Genomic DNA, 21,233 nt, shown 5'->3' on the forward strand with positions numbered 1-21,233 from the left:
TATTAATGGGCCTAAGCCCATTGATATATTTAACAATGCGACGAGGAAAGCGAAAACCAAAGCAAAAACCTCCTCAGGATGTTAGTGCGCCTATGCTTCTCCCACCTAAAGCCCATTAAGACCTTTAAATAATGGGCCTTATCGTTATTAGTTAGGGAGACGAGGGGAAGAAGAGGGAAAGAAACTGAAAGCAGCAGAGAAAAGAAAAAACAATGGAGGGAGGCGGAAGCGGCGGCGGCGTTAGGCTTCACGTCGGAGGATTAGGAGAGAGCGTCGGGAGAGACGATCTTCTCAAGATCTTCTCTCCGATGGGCTCCGTCGAAGCTATCGAATTCGTCAGGACAAAAGGTCGCTCCTTTGCTTACATCGACTTCTCTCCCGCCTCGGAGAACTCACTCACCAAGCTCTTCTCCACGGTGAGCTGATGATTCGAATCTAACACTTCTTCTTCTCTTTCTTTCTTTCCTAGCTTTCTTAAACCCGGATTCTGATTTTTTTGGCAGTACAATGGATGCAAGTGGAAAGGAGGGAAGCTGCGGCTGGAGAAAGCGAAAGAGCATTACATGGCTCGATTGAAGAGGGAATGGGCTGAGTCAGCTTCTGTTCCCACTGATGAGACTGTTAAAGCTCCCGACAAGTCATCAGCTCCTTCCACTCACCTTAACATCTTCTTTCCCAGACTCAGAAAGGTAACAATAAGCTCATATGTGACATCTAACATGAGGTAGTATTAATGAGGTAGTATTAGTAGTAGTAGTAACTTGGATTAGGAGATTAGGGTTTGAGATTGGGTTTGGTTTTGGTGCAGGTGAAAGCTATGCCATTAAGTGGAACTGGTAAACATAAGTATAGTTTCCAGCGTGTTGCGGTGCCGTCTCTTCTTCCCAAGACCTTTTGTGATTGTGAAGAGCATTCTGCTTCTCTCACTCCTCGGGAGACTCATGCTCGTGATCTTGAAGCGATTAATGTGGGGATTAACGAAGAAGAGGTGAATATTATGAACTCTGTGATGAATAAGCTTCTTCAGAGAGATGACAGCATCATCATCAATGAGAAAGATGACAGCTTCGTCAATGAGAACGATGAGATCATCGTAGATACCAAAGATAACATCGTCATCAATGTGGTATCTAATGGGAAGGACATGATGGACACTGAGCTGGATATCTTATCAAGAAAACGGGTACTTGTAGCTAATATAGTTTTCCTTTTTACCCAATAGTGTGTCATCTACATATATTATCTCTTATCTGGCTCTTTTTTTTGATCTTAACTCAGAAATCAATGCTCGATCAAACACCAGCTGGTGAGGGAGCAAAGGGGAAACCCATTCATCCAAACAAAAAGAGGCAATCAATCATCCCAGAGGGAAGTGGAAGACAGGAAGCTTCACTTGCCATACGTGAAAAGAAGAAGCCTTCTGAAGTGGATCCGGATGAACCAAGCAGAACAACAGGTGTCAAGAGGTCGACTGACAATATTTCCTGGTCCCAAAAGTCTTCCTGGAAAGCACTTGTGGCCAATGGAACCAGCAGTAATTTTAGCGTATCAAGTTTCTTGCCTGATTTTAGCTCCAGTAAAGCAGTACAACCTGCATCAGACACTGACGTTGAAGGTTCAGACCACACAGAGTCAGAAGATACTCACGTTGAAGGCTCAGAGCACTCAGAGTCAGAAGAGTCTGACGTTGAAGGTTCAGAGCCAGAAGAGTCTGACGTTGAAGGTTCAGAGCACTCAGAGCCAGATGATAATGACGTTGAAGGTTCAGAGCACTCAGAGCCAGAAGATGCTGACGTTGTAGGTTCAGACCACTCAGAGCCAGAAGATGCTGACGTTGAAGGTTCAGACCTCTCAGAGCCAGAAGATGCTGAAGGTTCAGACCACTCAGAGCCAGAAGATACTGACCTTGTAGGTTCAGACCACTCAGAGCCAGAAGATACTGACCTTGTAGGTTCAGACCACTCAGAGCCAGAAGATACTGTTGTTGCTGACATAAGCGTGGATGCTGAAACGGTTGAACTTGCAGCAAGTACCGAGGGCGATGGTGAGGATAGAAGTCTGAACGTGGAAAAGGATGAGAACTTAGCCGAGGATTCGGATGCAGAAAAGGAAAGCTCAGAGGATAGTGTGGATCATGATGTGGACGAAGAAGAGACAGAGAGAGGAGAGTTGGAAGGCTGTAAGAAGTCAGCAGGAGGTTCATTATGGCTTCAGAAGGCTTCTTGGACTCAGCTGGTTAGGGACCAGAATGCTTCATTCAGTATTACTCAACTCTTCCCGGGTTCAGCTTCTGACAAGAGTGAAGCGGTTAGCGTGAGCGACAGTGGAGATGGCCAGTTCTCCAACTCTAACCAGAGTGGAACTGGAATGAAACAAAGGGACGACTCGTATAGCACGAATGGTGTTGAGGCTGCGGTAGTCCACGGGGCTAGCAGTAGTACCGCTCTGAGAAATTTAAAGGAGAATGAGCAGATTGTGAAGGCAAAGAATGCGAGTGGGGGAAGTAGATTGGGTGCGAAGAAGCCGATTAGGAGAGAGATTGGGTCAGGGGAGACTTGCGCTTTTATGAGAAGCGAGACTTCTGTGAATGAGTGGAAAAGGGCTAAGAAGGCATTGGGTGAGCCTGGAAGAAAGAAGAAAAGTGAAGAATGAGTTGGGACTGTTAACAGATTTATCGGTTCTTCAAACTATGTATTCTTCTGCAGTTTTGTTCTCTTTATACATTTTGTTTTCTTTTTAAAGTTTTAATAGATTTTGTTTTTAATTTAAGTTATTCACATTCACTAATATTGAAGTTAGATAGAAGACTAAAAAGCTTATTGATGAACTGAACTTGGACAATAAATGTGGAAATGTTGGTAGAACAGATGAAGCATGGATACAAGAAAAGCTGTAAGATGGGAGTGTTGTGTTTTAACAAAGTTCTCGATGCTAACAGAAAATTGCTGATATCAAATGAAAAGAAACAATAACTATCGATCTTTGAGTTCCTGCTCGAACTGAGCAAGTTTAAGGCGTATAGGCTCCAAGAACTGCTTCATATCCAACCGAACTTGCTGCTTCAGTTGCTGGGAAAGCTCTTTGTCTTCACTGAGCTTCACATTCACCTGCTTATTGGAAAAAGCGTATGCGTTTATCAGTGTCCAAATAACCTAATCATCTTCCCAGTCATATCAAAGACTCTAGAATAAATTTTACCTCAAGATCATCAAGCTCGCCGAATGAGAACTCAGGAATGTCGAGACTCCCCTTCACCTTTTTTGCGTCCTCGTTAACAGACCACTCTCCTGAGTATGCAAAAACGAGTTGTCTTTACACGAACAAACACTAGGAGAAGATAAGAATTAACTATAAAACTCGAATGCAATACATCCTAATATCAGATTTTCCCAAAGACAAAATGGTGCAGCAGGTAAACTCAAATGCATTACATCCTAATCTAACGACTTGATTTAATATTTTCACGAGAACGGACGAAAAAAGGGGTTAGGCCAGTGGCGATTCTTTACCTTGGACTTTGAGGGAAAGCTCGTAAGTGTAGCCAACTCTTTTCTTGTTCCGAACAGTGACCAAGAAAGCCTAGCACCTCAGAGGAACAACGCATTATCATCATTAATCCGAAGAACAAACATAGAGAATAAAACAAAAATGAAAAAAGGAGCAAACTCACATCTCCAACACATCTGCTAACATCTATAATCTCAGCTTTTCCAGAAGAGAATTGAAGTGAACCCACTGACACCAGCAGCTCCTGCGAGCACGGTTTCAAGTACAGAACATATTAATACTTTACTTGAGAAAGAACAAAGAATACTGAGAGGGGAAGGAAAGAAAGAAGAAACCTTTAATCGATCAGTGGCCCATTTAGTGAGATTTTTTTCCTCCCAAGTGCCAGCCTATGTAAACAAAGGAGAAGAGATTAAAGGGAATGCTTTTAAAAGACTGTTAATAGATGAAGAAAAGAAAAGAAGAGCAAACCTGATTCCAGAGGGAGCCGAGGGCAGGAGGAGCATTGGAAGCGACGTCGTTGTTGTTGTTGGTGAGCTTTTGTGGCTGAGGAGGAGGAGCTGCGTCCGCTGTGGCTTCTCTCACCCAGTACCTATACGATCCCTCTTTCTTCTTCTCCTCCTCCATTATTTTCCTCTCTCTCTCTCTCTCTCTCTCTCTGCTCACTCTCTCCTTCTCATTTAATCTAGGGTTTCTCCGATGTCTCCGGAACTTTCTAGCCTCAGATCCAAATTTTCTATTATTTTCTTACAAGTCTTTGTTATTTCGAGATTGGTTAAAGTGCTGTTCTCGTTGTCTCCAATGGGCCCCACTCATGACCCAACCACAAGTTAGCAAAGAAAATTCTTTCAGTCTTGTCTCTTTTTTTTGTCAACGTTCTTTAAGTCTTGTCTATTTACTGTTCAAACAATCTTGTCTAAATTCTAAGCACCAACTTCGTCACGTTTTATACTTTTGCAACTGCAGTAACGAATAAGACACAGATTACACTAGTTCTTTCCCAAGTGAAGATACAAAAGAAAAGGTTGTATGGGATTTTGATTCTTCGTTTAGATTTTAACACATCAGTTGATCTTTGGCTTAGGAGCTCTTGGCTTGAAGACAGCGTAAAGAAGTACCAGAACTACGAGTATGGCGGGAACTGTTGTCATGTCCATTTCCACTTTCACCTTCCTCTCTTTTGAACAGTGAATTGGGTGCAAAACCTCCACTGTTGCATTCACTTCTCTTACGAATCTGATACAAAAGAAGAAAAAAAAAAACAAGAAGCCTCACTGGTTAGCAAAACCATACCTATATATATCAGCAGGTGCAAAAAGGTTTATTACTAAGTACTAACCCGTCTGTGGCTTCCTCTAAGGTATACAGAAACCTCATGGCGTCCCCATAACGTGTTTCTCCCGCGATATTCGAAAGCTGTTAACATAACGATATTAGTATACGTATCATTTGAAGCCTTTCCATCAATACAAAGATTTCATCAACCGAAGAAAGCAAATCTATGTGTACTCACTCGTCTCCACAGGCTGATCACGTACTTGTACTTGTTCATCAGCTCACGTTCCCTCGATTTGAAAATCTTGAACGATTTTTCATCTGGTTTTTTGAGTCAAAGGATATAAACACTAGCATATAAAAACCTATAGTGGCACTACATAACCTCTACTCTTCTGCAGGCATAAAGACAAAAACAATATCGGAAGGATACTCGTTCGCTCCAGCCGCAGAAGATGAATCCCTGAATTGACTGCTTGTATCGACTCTTCAAGCACCGTAATTATATAGCTCCGAGCAATTGTGTCAGATTGAAACTGTGAAATCTGCCAACCTTGAGAAGTTGTGGAAAATGGATTGCAACCCACTGACCATGTCCAATCCTGTTAAACACATTTTTTAAAAATAGATGCTAAGACAGACCATCAGCTTCTTCTTTTAGCTGAAGATTTTAATCAGCGTTTACGCTAGGTTTCACAAGCTTGTAGTAGTTACCAGCAAACGAAAAAGAAATTATATAATTACAAAGCTATGCTATGTAGTAAATTCTGTAATCATCATAACTCTACTATACCTCAATTGCACTTTCATGAGCTACACTGTAGACAAGATGAAGAGGAAGAATTCCGGCTAGGTGTTCAGCAACAGAAGCCATGGCCGCTTTCACCGGGCTCCTATGTTACAAAAACAAGACAATAGCGAAAAACTTGTTCATGATGCGCAAAAATAATCAGGCCTATCGCTAAAAATCTGCTAATATAAAGCTGATAACATGTGTGTTAAAACCTTAGATCCCATAAAAGTGATCGACCATTGCATTGCAAATGGCTCTCCCATGAAGATGCCTCCGACTGAACAACAACGACCATATTTGAAAGCGCCTTTGCTTGATAATGTTTGTCAATCAGCAGCGGATCCCCATTGATGAGCCAAAAGATAGGGATTTCAAGAGTAGACCTGCTGTGGGCATGGCCTCCTGGGTTATATACAAGGATAGCTCACAGTGTCAATGCCAATGCCGATGTATCCACATCAACCAATGCATGAGATGCAGTAACACTTAACTTGACGAAAATTGCATAGAAGGCGAGTAAAGACAGCTTAAATGAAATTGACTGAGCAGTAGAAGAAGAGCAATTGCTCAAACGGATCAACTTTAAACGACGACAACAGTAAAAAATGCAAAATTAACTTGACCTAAATTTGCATAGAACGTGACACGGAAATGAAATTGTCGAGCAGTAGGACAGTAGCAATTGCCCAAATGGATAAGGCTAAACGAAGACGGCAGGTAAAAGATGTCACAACGTGAGAACAATGAACAATATCGTAGCTCAGATCTTATGCAGTTGTCTTATTACGGCATACTACTAGGAAGAAAATTTGAAATACATAGGTAAACGAAGAACAGTCCTCAAAATTTCTCAACACTAACCATCTATACAGATGTGTTGGCCATAACGTCTACACCACTACTTGGTAAGGAACATCAAATCAATTTTTACTGGTAGCAAATAGTTTCTAGCGTAGCATTACAGAAAGGCTTCTTTTATAGAAAGGTGTCCCAACAAAAGAAATTAATGGTAACAACTGCAAAAAACACATAACAGAGAAAAATTTCGGTTGCATAGCTGACCTTTAAGGGAAGTGTGATCGTTCAGCCTCTGTAATTGGTATTGGAGGATTGATGAATCGAGATATGAACGAACTGTCTTCCGGTAAGTCCCATTGACAAGCAATAGAGGGACAGCAGCTGCCCTTCGGGATACTGAAAACGCCATAGCCAAGGCAGGATCCTCAGATAGGGTTAACCTATCACAATTGTTAACGACATTTCATTATAGCTTGAAGATGCATTTAGAAATAAGAGGAAAAGAAGATAACATAAGATACGACTGCTAAATATGTTTCTCTCTTTTTGGTTGCCAAGACAATCTACTAGTTCTAAGTTCTAACCACAGTTTATACAGTTTATGGAAGAGAGTCGGAAAGATCAAGCCTAATGATAATAAGTTATATTGGCGGTTGTAAAGCTTATTTTCAGGACTAAACGGATTTCAGTGCATACATATGTTGGCTGAACATAGGTTTCTGAGAAGGTAACAACAGTGAAGAAAGTCCATCCATGAGGGCCTTGAGATCAACTGGCAGCTGTTTGATTTGTCGAACTTTCTACATAAAATAAAATAACCGGGTGACAACCTCTTTTCAGCATCAATAGAAACTAAACTGAAATACTCAGGCAAAGTTACGGGTAGGATGAATCGAATAGGCTTAGTAGCAAAATTATTTCATTTTCAAACATATGTTACATACCTCTTGTGTGATGAAGAAAAGCTGAAAAGAGACCTTCTCATAATGATGAAATGCACCATCGGCAACTGAGGGTGATATTATATGTCTCATGGATCCCCAGAGAGTAGCACCTAAATGTGCAAGGAAAGTATCTCGTGCAACTGTGTAATTTTGGAACTCCTGTGCAGTGCAAGTGTCACATTTCATATAAGAACCGAAACCAGTAAGGAGAAGCAGCAGAAGACAAAAACTCTGGCATGGGATGGGAAATACCTCATGTTCATCGCTAAACAAATTCCAGCTCTCCATTCGTTTGAGTGCCTCCATGGCTTTTCTCTGATGAATCTCATCATGTGCATCTCCTTCAAGTGACTGAAGCTCAGTTTTCAAATCCCGCATCCTCTCATCAAGTTCTTAGACACGAAGAGTGAAAACAGTGAGGGAAAGGCACAAAAAGAATAATCGAAACAATTACTCAAGAAAATGATGTGGCAGCCGTGCGGATTCCTTGAAATTACAGAATAGAAAATAAAAATATCGTACATGAAACTAAGACTCATAAAGCAGCTATAGAGAAAAAAAAGCACCTTCACAAAGAGCAAGCTTCACCTTCCTTCCCTTGCAGTGCTTAAAAGCAAATAGTTCATATACATCAATCTCCGCTAGAAGAATGTCAACAGCCTGATGATCTTTCTGAGAAAACAAGAGCTATATTGAGAACTGTGGTCGAAAAGCATTTCACAAGGTGAACGAAAACATAACTCAGAGACATTATACGCAGGAACACATGTGCATTTATCCCACAGGCATCAGCCTCAAGGAAAATACAGCTCAAGAATCCAGATCCTTACTTAACAAGTAATATGTTCACCTCTGTAGGTCATGAATTATAGAGAAGCTAGTTTTAGTGGAGCTTTGTCTAAGATGATTCCTCAATCTCAAGAATCCCCGAGTCCTATACCCAAATTCTATAATTGTCTAAGATGATCACTATCTTATGGTAAGCCTTCCCACTACTGTATTTTCCAGCAGCGGTAAACTTAATGTTAACCAGCCTCTTAAAGTACTAGGGATTTGGTTGTTCTACTTTATTTGTTACTCATATTTTTGTTTGTACTGGAGTGCAACAGGGCCCAAGAAAACTCCAGTACTCCCAAGATAAAGCTCCTTTGATGAAATCCGATGGTTTCTTATTTCACCAATCAAAAACACACCTCTCCAAATACAGAAAATTTATCCTGGATTGCAACTTGGAGTTTTTCTTCTGCTTCATCTTCAGATATTTCTAGCAATAAAAAATCGTGAACACAAAATTAACGGAAATTCAGGAAAATTTTTGTGCAAATGAAAGATTGCCAAAGAACGACAAAGAGGCGTCCATAAATTACTAGGATAATACGTTTAAAGTAAGGTAAATAGTCGGGAGGTTTACAGCTTAGTAGCCACAATGCAGAATATTTTTATTGCGAACAGTACCTGCAACTGCACCAATGGTCTTTCCCACATTTGGCAAACTAAGTTCCGTCCGCACTCCTTCCCCACCGACAGAAGGTCCCCATGAAAAAGGGCCAGCAGATAAATCGATGAATGCCCACCTGACAGAAATTATTCACAAAATCATGAAAATGCTTTGCCATTGTTGGCTGCATAAGATGGCGCTCTAAGCCAGAATTAAAAGGTTAAATACATGTACACACATGCATTGAGAGCTTCAGAAAATCAACCTGCCCTTTCCGATCCAAGTATCAGTCAGACATTCTGCGTTAAGATTGCTAATGTCTCCAGCTTTTAAACCCTTTTCCAGAAAAATCTTCATATCCTCATTCTTCCCGTTAAGCAACTTGAAATTTCCATTGAGAAAAATTCGAAGTTAATCACATGTACGGAAATCCATTTAGAGTAAACGTAGCTTCTGGGACCAGATAGTATTGAGCCAAAATAGAAGAAGATTGGTACCTGCAAAACTTTACTCTGAATGAGCTCGGCTGCATCTTTACCGTGGGATAGCTGTTCCAATTTGTTAAGAGCATCCTGGCATGCATTGTACCACTCGGCCTGAAAGTAAGACAACAATCAACAATGTAACACAAATAGCCAACACTGTAAGACATAACGAAACGCCAGATTCTACAGCACAAAAGATCTGGTTCTCAGATAAGAGTATAGTCACTGAAACAACCACACAGACCTAAACTACCATACCATAATAAGATTTTTCCATATCTTACAAACATTAAGGCTAATCAATGGAATAAGAAAACTTGAAGGTGCAGCAAAAATAACAAACCGTATCAGTCTCCTCCGCATTTGTCCAGGAAAATTTAAGCATTGGATGCTTCTGGTACAAGGGCTTCCTCACCATATCAAATGCTAGAACATATCCAGCATGTATCAGATAATAAACTAGAATGTACATCATCAATGGAAAATGTCGCTGTTATTTGCCTTTCTGTACCTAAAATATTTTCTGATGGTTTTCCAGACTGAAGAAGTTTTTTAATAACGTCCTTGTTCTGCGAAAAGAATAAAAAGAGTCGTATGAACTTGGCATCGACATACAAGCACTTGCCAGAAAACTTAACCGAAGAGATCATTATAAAGAACTTCTTTTTTGGTCAGAATTGTTTATGATGCAATTTGCTTTGGAGGCATGCACAGAATTTAGAGAACTAGAATCACCTCTTTCAGATAAGATATCTCTGAGTCTGAAAACCCTCTCCTGCAAAATCCTTTTGTAAGTCTATTATGTTCCTCGTCCGTAATAAAATAAAATAATATAATAACGATGATAATCAGGTGCTAACCGGTATCCATATCCGCCTTTTCTAATATCACGTTTAGGATTCAGAACAAATACATTGTATGCATCACCGAGATGAAAATATTCGACAAGGCTAGAGAAAATGAATTCCATCATGTCAGTATCAACTTGTCTTAGAGCACTTTCCTCATCTCTGTCACCAAGAACAAAAAAAGAGACAACACAGAAAATGAGACCAGACCCCCAGTTAGAAAAAAAGTTGCAAACAGCTATCACGAGTGAAATAAAGTTGCAAGAACCAATTGGTATGCGCTCTGCATATAAATTGACCAGTAAAGGACTTCCATAAGACAAACTGCATTACCTAGAAACGTCATCCTTGCGTGCTAAAACATTGATGGCACGCTCGATAACTGAAGTCACCTTTTCCCCCATTTGTATAGCATGAACAGAAAAGCTGACAAAAAGGAAAATAAATCTCCAATTTAGCGTCTAGGCAAAACCAACACCACCATCGCAAAATATGAACCGTCAAAAAAAAAGATGACTATACTTGTAGTTGAGGCGACTAATGATAGGAAGATGGTGTGTCAACTCCTTTTCAAAGTTAGTCTTGTAAAAGGGATTGGGAACTTCTTTGGTTTGGGGAACTCGTGTGTGCTCAAACACGTGATCAAGTTTACTGAACCAACGCTCAAGTTCCTCAGGAAGGAGTTTGAAGTCTATGGAAATAAAGTATTGGAGAAAATGTTAGTAATGACTCCAAATCTCAAAGCAGAGAATGTAATTCACCTTGGTTTCCTTTCCCATCAAACCCAATGAAAATGAAATTGACTGGGACGGGGAGATAGACAGCATCAACTTCCATAAGCTCTAGGTAACTCGCAATGGTTCCTGCCTTTGTGTAGTTCACCACACCCGAATTCGAGTGGACTGAAGACTCCAGATCATCAAATTCTGATTAAAAACATCAAAAGAGTCAATGCCACATGAAAATCCAAAAACGAAGCAGGAAGAGAACATAAAAGCATACCGTTACGAAAGACAGACTCGCTCCAAAACCTGCTCTTTTCCTTGAGATTGAACAAGGAAAACACCGAAGCCTTTCCTCGTGGAGCTCCATACGATAGAGATGGCAAGAACTAAAATCAATCGAAGAAATCAAGCAGACTCGATTGAGAAATGAGAAAATGCGAAATTTTCGAAATCATATGGATGGGATCGAAGGAAGGAAGGAAGGAAAGGAGGGCGTACCAGGATAGCAACGCAGATGGTGATCACGAGCTTGGAGACGGATCTGTTCCCAGCCCCGAATCTACGCATCGTCTTCGCCTTATTCTTCTTCTTCTAGTGATTCGTTCTCGTAGTAGGGTTTTGATCTTTCCTCCCGCAACAATTCCCTACACTAGCCACTCTATTTTTTCCCAAACAAATTGATTTTTTCTTCTATTCTCAGTCTTCCAACAAGTCAAAAGAATAAATAAATTAAACAAATTTAGTTAAATCAACAAAAACTTAAAACTACATATTTTAAATTTCAAAAATACATCACAACTATAATGCAATAACAACATATAAATATAAATGTAACTAATATTTTAGGTGTTAGGATATCCATTGAGGTTTGGTTCAAATCTTTTCAATTTTTAGACCGCGAGATTTCTATGTAAATTTTATATATTTTTGGATCGAATTCGAATTTTGGTTTAAAGTATATTTTGAATCCAAATTTATTTCATGTTCGATTAATTATAGTTTCAAGTTTTAGTTTTGGTATATATTTTCAAATATTACATCAAAACAAACATAAATTGAATATATGATATCTTTTTTTAGGTTTTAAATATTTATTTTGAAATTGTTTTTTCTATAGATTTAACAAATTTTTGAATTTTTCAGTTTCATTTGGATTTGATCAATGATACTTCAGATTCTCTTCTCTGTATGATTCTCTCATCTGTATGATTCTTTCGGGTAATTTTACTACTCGAATCGAATCAGATATAGTTTTGGAGTTTTTGTTCAATTTGGTTTTAAGTTTTAAGTATTGTGCTATAACAAAAATTAGATCTTGATCCGTGCGACCGCACGGGTATTAATTTTTAGTTTTAGTTTTTATTTAGTTATATTAAATAGTATATTTATAATATCTGATCTTTTTATATTGACTAAACTAGAGATGAGTATTTGGATATCTACTCGAATTCGGTTAAAATCTATTTGAGTTTGAGATTTTCGAGTTTAAAGATTCCAACTCTTTTCGGATATTTATAAACTTTGGTTCCGGTTTGATTTGGATCTTTGCAGGTTTAATAACCCGTTTAAATTATTTTTAAATTTTTTAAATTTATATATCTTTAAATATCCTTAAATCTAAAAAATATAACATGTAAATTTGAGTAATGTAAGCTAAATTACCTAAATTAAAAATTAAAATAGGTTTAACTTGAATATTTGAATGAAGAATAAATATATATTTTAAGTATTTTTGTGTTTTGATTATTGTTTATCTACTTTAGATGTTTACTTTTGATTATTTTTTATATTTCAAATATTTTAAACAACTTAAAATAGCTTATATCTTGGATATTAACTCGAAAATAGCTAACATATTGAAGAATATAAATATGATTTCAATACATTATAATATCCGAAATATTTCGTTAGGATAAGATTTGGTTATGGTTCTCTAGTTACCAAAATGGTAAATCCATTTGGATATTATCTAGTTTCAGTTCAAATTTGGTAATACTTTTTAATTCAGATTTGTTAAATGAATAGTTGATATTATAATTTCCATGAATTGTTTTTCCAATAAAAATGTATTTTTTTGAATTTGACATTGATTTAATTGAGAAGTTAATGAAGTATATTTAATTCAAATTTAATTTTAGAAAATACATTAATGTAAGTGGAAAAGAAAAAACATTAAAATATGAAGTATTATTTAATTGTGTATTTAATTCAAATTTAATTTTGGAAAACACATTAATCAAAGTGGAAAAGACAACATTAAAATAGGAAGTATTATTTAATTCTCAGTGGCATGGAAGTGTAATTAAATTTGAAAACTAAGGGTATTTCTATATGTGTACTTCTGTTTTAATAAAATAGACTAGATTTTTGACCCGCACATCCGTGCGGATATACTTTTTTATAAAATATGTTGCTATTTATTTTCCATGTCAATATTAGAGTTGGACATTATACCCGAATCCAAAAGATTGAACCGATCCCGATCCAAAAAGAAGTATTAAATTCGAACTGAAATTGATTAAATATCTAAATTATTCAAAATATTTGCATTTGGGGAACTGAACTGAATCCGATCTGAACCGAAGTATTTCAGATACCTGAATGTATTCGAAATAGATTTATATAATTATATATATTATTTTTTAGATTTAATATATATATAAAAACATCCAGAATATATATAGTACTTTTAAGTTGGTTTAAATAATTGATAATATATATAAATAGTCAAATGTAAATATCTAAAATAGTTAAAGTATACTCAAAACACCAAAATATTTAAAATAATTATTGATTTTCTATCCAAATATTTAAATCAAACCAATTTATATGTTAAGCTTAGGTATTATAATTATTTATTCTGAAAATTTATATATTATTTTTTATATATTTTGAGAAAATTAAAGTATATAATGAATTTAAAAAATAATTTAAATGGGTTATCTGAAACCGAACGAACCCGCAAAGATACGAATCGAATCAAAACCAAAATTTTGAAATATCTGAATGGGAATGAAATCTTTAACCCCGGGAATCCGAAACCGAAACAGACACGAACCCAACCCAAATGGGTACCCGAAACCCACCTCTAATTCACAATCTATTTTTTCTTTAAAAATAGAGCAAACATATAACTAATAGTATTTTATACGTACTATCCTATAAATAATCACATGTATTATATTTTTAAAATTTAATGTGAAATATAAAAATCATAATTTAAGTTGGTATATGAAATTTGAATTTTTATTGTATTTTTCTTATATATATTGAAAACATTTTTAATAATTGTTATTGGAAAATAGTTTAGTAAAATTTTTTTTTTGAATATATATATATATATATAAATATATATATATATGTTAAATCAATTTTTGATATAATTTTAAATTATTATTTTGATTTGAAATATAAGTACAATTTAGAACTAACCCTAACTTTTTCTTAATATTTACAATAGGATGCCATTGGCCTTAAATATTAAACCAGCCTAATTAAGGGTCTGACTGGTTCAACCGTAGCGGTTGCGGTTGCGAAAGTTTGCGGTTACGGATGGTTGTGATTTTTAGCGGTTTTAAGAGATTTGTACGACTGGTACTGCGTTTTGAAATTTGTGCGTTTGTGGGATACTTATGACTCGTTAACCACCAGATGCAACAACAATTAAATAATAAATTAATAATATTTATATGTTATATAATTATAAAAATATCAAAAATCATAAAACTATAATTAATATAAAATTATATTTATAAAATAATAGTTTTAAATTTTTTAAAATTATAGAAATATTTTTATGTCAAAAATTAATAATATTAATTAAATTATAATAGATATATATTAGTAATTTCATAATTATAATTTAAAATTTTTATTTATTTTTTTATTTTGAATTTGTATTGTTTTATAAAAAAGAAAAAAAAATTATACTTCCGCAACCGTCTGCAAACGCAAACGCTAGCTGGAACCAGCTTTTGAATTTTAGAGATTTGGAGCGATTTGGAGCGGTTTAGAGCGGTTTGAATGATTGTTGCAAAACGCCAACAACCGCTACCAACCGCAAAAGCTGCGTTTGCGGGTGGTAGCGGCAAAACCAATCATGCCCTAAATTGATAGACTTAACGGTATAGCCGTTTGCCGTCAAAAAAGACTTAACGGTATAACTAAAATAAATGATATTCCATAACATCTCCTATATTTAAGCAATCACACTAACTAATATTAAGATATCAGTTTGAATAAGTTAAGCTATTAAAACTAATAGGAATATTAATAATTTCAAAATACGTAATTTCCTTTTATAGAACATGTTAATTTTTATAAACCAAAACGACACTCTATGACACTCGGTGGTAATTTATCTTAAATATCTGTTTTGATTATATTGACATCGTAGAAATAGGAAAGAATTTTTGATTGTTATTTTGTTTCCAATTATTGTGAATGTTGTGTTAAGATTTGGTGATGTGGTATTTATTTTGGTTTGCGAAATTAATGGGACAGGTTGGTGTAACAAACCTTTTTTGGTTTGCCAATTAATGGACAGCAAAATATAAAATTACGGTGTTTTGAAGAGTGACATAGGTTGGTAATTATTGTGGAAAAGTCAGGGTCAAGTACTAAATGTATTTCAGTTTTAATATTTTAGATTAATAATTTCAAAATCTAATTTCAAAATACGTAATTTCCTTTTATAGAACATGTTAACTTTTATAAACCAAAACGACACTCTATGACACTCGGTGGTAATTTATCTTAAATATCTGTTTTGATTATATTGACATCGTAGAAATATGAAAGAATTTTTGATTGTTATTTTGTTTCCAATTATTGTGAATATTGTGTTAAGATTTGGTGATGTGGTATTTATTTTGGTTTGCGAAATTAATGGGACAGGTTGGTGTAACAAACGTTTTTTGGTTTGCCAAATTAATGGACAGCAAAATATAAAATTACAGTGTTTTGAAGAGTGGCATAGATTGGTAATTATTGTGGAAAAGTCAGGGTCAAGTACTAAATGTACTTCAGTTTTAATAGTTTAGATAGTTTAGATGATCAGCTAGTTAGTTGATAGATTAAAATGGTCATACTGATCAACCATGTCTAACATACGCATTAGGATACTAAAGAGTAAAGATGGTTTATATACTATTTGATAAAACTAGGATATCATTTACAGTATAAGCTAACGCTGAAAAGTAATAATGATGTGTTTAACTTTTATAAAAACATCCTGCTTAATACAATAGTATCAAGACTCTCTGAAAACCCTATTTTGGTCTCTTTTTTCGGCGGCCGCCATCTTCTATGCGCGGTCGCCGGATTCTTCTCTGGTTTAATTTCTTCTCTTCTCTTTCTTCTAGTTCCTTATGTCATATGTGTCATCTTCTACTCCGTTATGGTGGCTTTTGTGCGAAGTTCGTCGTGGTCAATCCGGTGGCAGTAGAATGGTTATGTTGGTTTTAATAGTGGTTCTTGGTGGCGTTTGTTACAAGAGTAGTGGTTCGTTTGTTATTGATGTTTCCTCTCACCTTCTATTCGTCCAGCGTAGTTGTCCCTATTAGTGAACAAAGCTCAAACAGAGCTCAAGTTCAAAACAGAGTAGTTCAAGTTCAAACCAAAGTTGAGTCTCCCGCCAAAGCAAGACTTACGCGTGAAGAGAAAGGAAAAGATAAAGTAGCAGAAGAAGACAAACCTGTTGACAGCTCAGACTCAAGTTCACAGATCCAAAATCAACGGTCACTGGCTTCAGGTCACGACAAAACACAGAGCAGAGCTCGTACGACTGAAGCCTTCGCCCTAAAGCTGTCCAACGCATTCTCAGCCCTTGATCAAGCATCTGACGTCGGATGAAGCCATCTGTCTCTTAGCTAGGGCTTTCATTATCTTGTATAAATACTCCTGCATTGTAACAGAGTTCTTCATGCTGAAATGAAATAAAGATTGAAACTTTATCTTCTCTTGTGTGTTTCTGAGGTTGCTTATAGTCCCATGTGCTTCATGCTGTCTTTTCTGTGCAGGTCTGTTTCTTACCGATTTTATTCTCGGTTTTTATCAAAGAGATTAGACCTTGCTACGTGTTTCATGTCCTCTGCCATATTATGAAGCCATGAGTCTTTGTTATGGAGAGGTCTCTCATCAGTTTGAGAGAAGATATGCATATTGTTTCTTGTCGTGAGAATCAGCTATGTATCAAACAAGGATCTTCCTTGGTTGGTTCTTTTACCTGAGAGAGATTGAAAGGCAATTCCATTGGTTTTTGTTTTATCTGATTCTTCTTCACAGTTTTACGATGCATTTACTATTAATACCCACATGTGTATGGGGTTAATTCACGGTGCCTACTGATATCTTTTCTTTTATGTTTTGTTGCTGGTCTGTTTGATTCAGTATTGTAAGAACACTTTCAACAGAAAGAATATGAATATGGAGGATATTTATCAATTGTACCGGTAGATACTTGTACAATTATACGGTGAAACAGTGTAAATTATTTAATCACATTGTCTTCTAATTCCAGAGTTAACATAGAAGTTTTAGAGCTTGTTCCTTGAATGAGTTCTTAATTAGATCAAATTATATCAAACTCTATCCTCAATAATGTTTTCCTTTCCAGTAAGAACACTTTAATAATATCTCTATATATCTAATTTGTTTTCAAGAAAGTAAATTTATTTTCTTGGATGTTTGGAGATGCTATCTTTCCCCCCCACCCCACCCCCATAAACAAAAGATGGCATATTCGAAACATTGTGACTAAAAGCAACTGTTTGAAAGGAAGTCTCAACTCTCAATAGACAATGAAAATGAATCGCAGAAACAGGGCAAATGTGATCCTTTCTTTACTAAAGTCAAAAGCAAATGGCATTTTAATCGTATGGCTGTATAGTAAGTCAAGACGCTTGGTTTTACTCATTGTAGCAGTTTGTAGAGATTCAAAGTCTCTCTACCGACTACAACGGATGATATGCATCGAATATAGAATGTACCGACTTAGTATGAACATAATCGATGGGCCTGTGATAGAGAAGCCCACATATCCGTTAAGAGCGCAAGGGACCACAAAACCAAAGACATCGATGCTTACGTGTCATTTTTGTCGTTGTCTGTTACCCAAAAACAGCGGTCACAAAGCGCAAGCGTGGTTTCTCTCTTTAATACGCACTGGTGACTGGAGCCAGACAGTACAGCTAAGCTCAAAGCTCAAAAAAAGCTCATAGTTTAGTGTGTTTGTTGTCTACCTTTTTTTTTCGTTCCACGAAGTCTCAGATCGGAGAGACCCTCGAGATGAGGTGGAGTTTCGTGGCGGTGATAGTACTGACGGTGGCGGCGGCGGTTTGTCCTAAAGCAAGTTCGATTGGAGCGAACTGGGGAACGCAGGCTTCACACCCTCTTCCACCGGATATAGTGGTGAGGATGCTGAGAGAGAATGGTATTCAGAAAGTAAAGCTATTCGACGCTGAGTACGACACTCTCAGAGCTCTGGGCAGATCAGGAATCGAGGTTATGGTTGGTATCCCTAACGAGATGCTGGCTAGTCTCGCGTCAAGCCTCAAAGCCGCTGAGAAATGGGTTGCTAAAAATGTTTCTACTCATATCAAAACCGATAACGTCAACATCAGGTCCTCCCCCTTTCTTTCTTTAACTTTCTCTTATCAACAACTTTCCCTTTTTAGGGTTTTTAGGGTTCCGCTTTTGTACTTTACTAGTTAGGAACTGGAATCAAAGGAGACTTGAGTTTGGATTTTTGTAGACAGTTGAAGTAGGTTGGATCTGTCTTTGTCTGAGATTAAACTAACACAAAGCTCATGTCTTTACTGTATAAAATCAGAAATCTGAGTTTGAGTTTGGTTTTGTTGCACACTTTGGATAAGTTTGATATGTCTTTTTTTCTGAGAGAGACATCTACACAAAGCTCATGTCTTTACTGTATAATCAAACAGCTGAGTTTGATCCTCTGGTTCCGTTTTGTTGCACTTTTGAGTTTGAATTCTTGTAGACAGTTAAGTAGGTTGGATCTGTCTTTGCTGAGAGAAATCTACACAAAGTTTATGTCTTTACTATATAATCACTACAAACTTAACTAGACAGCTGAGTTTGAGTTCTGGTAGACAGTTAAGTAGGTTGAATCTGTCTACATAAAGCTCTTATCTTTACTGTAGAATCAGATAGCTTGATTTGAGCCTCTGGTTCGGTTTTGTTGCACAGGTACGTGGCTGTTGGCAACGAGCCTTTCCTGTCCACTTATAACGGAAGCTATCTCAGCACGACCTTCCCTGCGCTAAGGAACATCCAAATCGCGTTAATAAAAGCTGGTCTCCAGAACCAAGTTAAAGTCACTTGTCCCCTGAACGCTGATGTCTACGAAAGCTCCAACACATTCCCCTCCGGAGGCGACTTCAGAGCCAACATCCGCGACCTCATGATCACAATCGTCAAGTTTTTAAACGAAAACGGCGGCCCCTTCACCGTCAACATCTACCCTTTCATCAGTCTCTACAACGACGCCAACTTCCCGGTGGACTACGCCTTCTTCGACGGCAACTCTCAGCCGGTCAGCGACGGTGGGACGTTCTACTACAACATGTTCGATGCGAACTATGACACTCTTGTCCACGCGCTCGAGAAGAACGGCTTTGGAAACATGCCGATCATAGTCGGCGAGATCGGGTGGCCTACGGATGGGGACAAGAACGCTAACGTGGAGTTCGCTAAAAAGTTCAACCAAGGCTTCATGGCTCACATCTCAGGTGGGAAGGGAACTCCGAGGAGGCCTGGACCGATAGACGCCTACCTCTTCAGCCTTATAGACGAGGACGCCAAAAGTGTTCAGCCTGGTTACTTCGAGAGACACTGGGGGATATTCACCTTCGACGGGTTACCAAAATACGTGTTGAACTTGGGGACGACCAACACGGGAGCTTTGATACAGGCCAAAGGTGTGCGTTATCTTCAGAGGAAGTGGTGTGTGATGAAGCCTAACGTGAGGCTGGACGATCCTCAGGTGGCGCCTAGCGTGAGCTACGCGTGTAGCCTTGGGGACTGCACTAGCCTCGGGGTTGGGACATCGTGTGGGAATCTGGATGGGAAGGAGAATATATCTTATGCGTTTAACAGTTACTATCAGATCAATGACCAGCTGGATACAGCGTGTAAGTTTCCGAATATATCGGAGGTGACTAAGACGGATCCTTCGACGGGTACCTGCAGGTTTCCGATTATGATAGAGCCTTACTACGGTGCGGCTGTGCAAGGACAGGTGTTCTTGTTCCCACTGATGCTGGCCGTAGCCATCGCCGTGCTCTCTATTTTTTGATGGTTTCTTGTCATGTTGTTGTAGCTTTATGTGTGATGTGTTTTATTTTATTTTTCCTTCTTCCTTTACTTGGATTCTCTAATTTCTACCTCCCAAGAACAAGTGAAAATAGTGCCGTGTTCTGGGAACTATTTGTTTCGGTTTTTTCGCACATTTGTTATCCTTGCAATTAAGAAGGAATAACTGAGAAATGAGGGTCCTTGCTGTAAATGACAACCCAACCCAACTCGAAGGGTTTGCTACTTAGCTGCAAGTATTTTGTTGCTTCCGTCTATCTTGTGTAATGATCGTGTCTGTTTCTGGAACAGAACGGAAATTGCATCATATGTGGTTGATTGATTGATTTGTCAGTGACAGACGATGGAGTCAAAAGAAAGCTTTAGTTAATGGCCCTCTCTACCTTTTACATCGTTTTGAGTACCATTCATTGTGTTGTTTTTTCTTTCCACATTGTTTTGTTTCCTACGGATGTCAATACAACAGTTGACACACTCCATAAAGAACCAATTGCTCCAATTGCATAAATTGTGTTGTTCTTTTTTAAACCTTCAAAACTTCCAATAGAGTAGTTGATGTTGTCAAGAAAAGTTCAAATCTACATTTCGATGTAAACATTAATATTGGTAGGGCCTAATAAGGGTAAAAGATTGTCAATCAAAGTGTGATTGTATGTCCCATTGTATTTGTATTCTTCTCCCACAAACCAAATGGGCTTCACTTATTTGTGAATTTAGCCGGCAAAAGAAAAACAATTGCATCCACCTCGGCTCCTTCTTAAAGACCACACAAATTTAGTTTTGCTTTAAGCCTCTTACAGACCCGTCCTCTTCAGGCCACAAATTTATTTAGTAATTTTACGGCCACACTTTGAAATGTAAAATGTAAAATGTAAATTATTAACATAATGTATCAATTTCACTTACAGTGTCATTGCATCTCACGATCGAATTAACATCATGGTCTGTGATGTATTCTTCTTTTTGCTCTTTTGATTTATTAGATCTTTCGTTTTCTTATTAGTTTTCTTTTTAAACATTATCATGTTTACCATTTAGTTATTAAAACCCTTTTTAAATAATTTGAAATTACTAATCATATTTGTTA

General features: G+C 37.3%; 4 protein-coding genes across 6 annotated transcripts; 2 read left to right on the forward strand and 2 right to left on the reverse strand.

Annotated features, from left to right (window-relative positions):
* Positions 1-150: 150 nt before the first annotated feature.
* On the forward strand, positions 151-2,769 carry LOC108827467 (protein REPRESSOR OF SILENCING 3). 3 transcript variants are annotated; one of them, XM_056994019.1, is made up of 5 exons: positions 151-416; positions 504-689; positions 809-1,183; positions 1,279-1,873; positions 1,913-2,769. In XM_056994019.1, the coding sequence occupies exons 1-5, from the start codon at positions 213-215 to the stop codon at positions 2,650-2,652; spliced, it is 2,100 nt and encodes a 699-aa protein (XP_056849999.1). In that variant the 5' UTR covers positions 151-212; the 3' UTR covers positions 2,653-2,769. The 3 variants fall into 3 exon arrangements, with proteins under 3 accessions (XP_056849999.1, XP_056849998.1, XP_018456373.2); XM_056994018.1 differs by having other exon boundaries at positions 1,279-1,693; positions 1,724-2,769; XM_018600871.2 differs by having other exon boundaries at positions 1,279-2,769.
* A 33-nt stretch (positions 2,770-2,802) lies between these two features.
* On the reverse strand, positions 2,803-4,261 carry LOC108827468 (uncharacterized). Its single transcript, XM_018600872.2, has 6 exons — positions 3,979-4,261; positions 3,843-3,896; positions 3,671-3,751; positions 3,510-3,579; positions 3,199-3,287; positions 2,803-3,107 (listed from the first exon to the last, which is right to left on the reverse strand). Exons 1-6 carry the CDS (start codon positions 4,132-4,134, stop codon positions 2,973-2,975), a joined length of 585 nt encoding a protein of 194 aa, XP_018456374.1. The 5' UTR covers positions 4,135-4,261; the 3' UTR covers positions 2,803-2,972.
* A 167-nt stretch (positions 4,262-4,428) lies between these two features.
* Positions 4,429-11,485, reverse strand: LOC108827469 (uncharacterized). The gene is made up of 24 exons (XM_018600873.2): positions 11,312-11,485; positions 11,091-11,199; positions 10,850-11,014; positions 10,611-10,779; positions 10,422-10,514; positions 10,101-10,250; positions 9,976-10,015; positions 9,752-9,809; positions 9,584-9,666; positions 9,253-9,351; positions 9,021-9,136; positions 8,773-8,891; positions 8,511-8,581; positions 7,884-7,989; positions 7,570-7,709; positions 7,318-7,476; positions 7,070-7,173; positions 6,638-6,813; positions 5,788-5,977; positions 5,576-5,675; positions 5,216-5,384; positions 5,021-5,103; positions 4,847-4,923; positions 4,429-4,743 (listed from the first exon to the last, which is right to left on the reverse strand). Exons 1-24 carry the CDS (start codon positions 11,378-11,380, stop codon positions 4,572-4,574), a joined length of 2,817 nt encoding a protein of 938 aa, XP_018456375.2. The 5' UTR covers positions 11,381-11,485; the 3' UTR covers positions 4,429-4,571.
* Positions 11,486-17,967: 6,482 nt separating this feature from the next.
* LOC108828553 (glucan endo-1,3-beta-glucosidase 6) lies at positions 17,968-20,339 on the forward strand. The gene is made up of 2 exons (XM_018602282.2): positions 17,968-18,435; positions 19,022-20,339. The coding sequence occupies exons 1-2, from the start codon at positions 18,101-18,103 to the stop codon at positions 20,127-20,129; spliced, it is 1,443 nt and encodes a 480-aa protein (XP_018457784.1). The 5' UTR covers positions 17,968-18,100; the 3' UTR covers positions 20,130-20,339.
* Positions 20,340-21,233: the final 894 nt, after the last annotated feature.

This window comes from Raphanus sativus, chromosome 9, assembly GCF_000801105.2.
Source record: "Raphanus sativus cultivar WK10039 chromosome 9, ASM80110v3, whole genome shotgun sequence".
NCBI classification, from domain to species: Eukaryota; Viridiplantae; Streptophyta; class Magnoliopsida; order Brassicales; family Brassicaceae; genus Raphanus; species Raphanus sativus.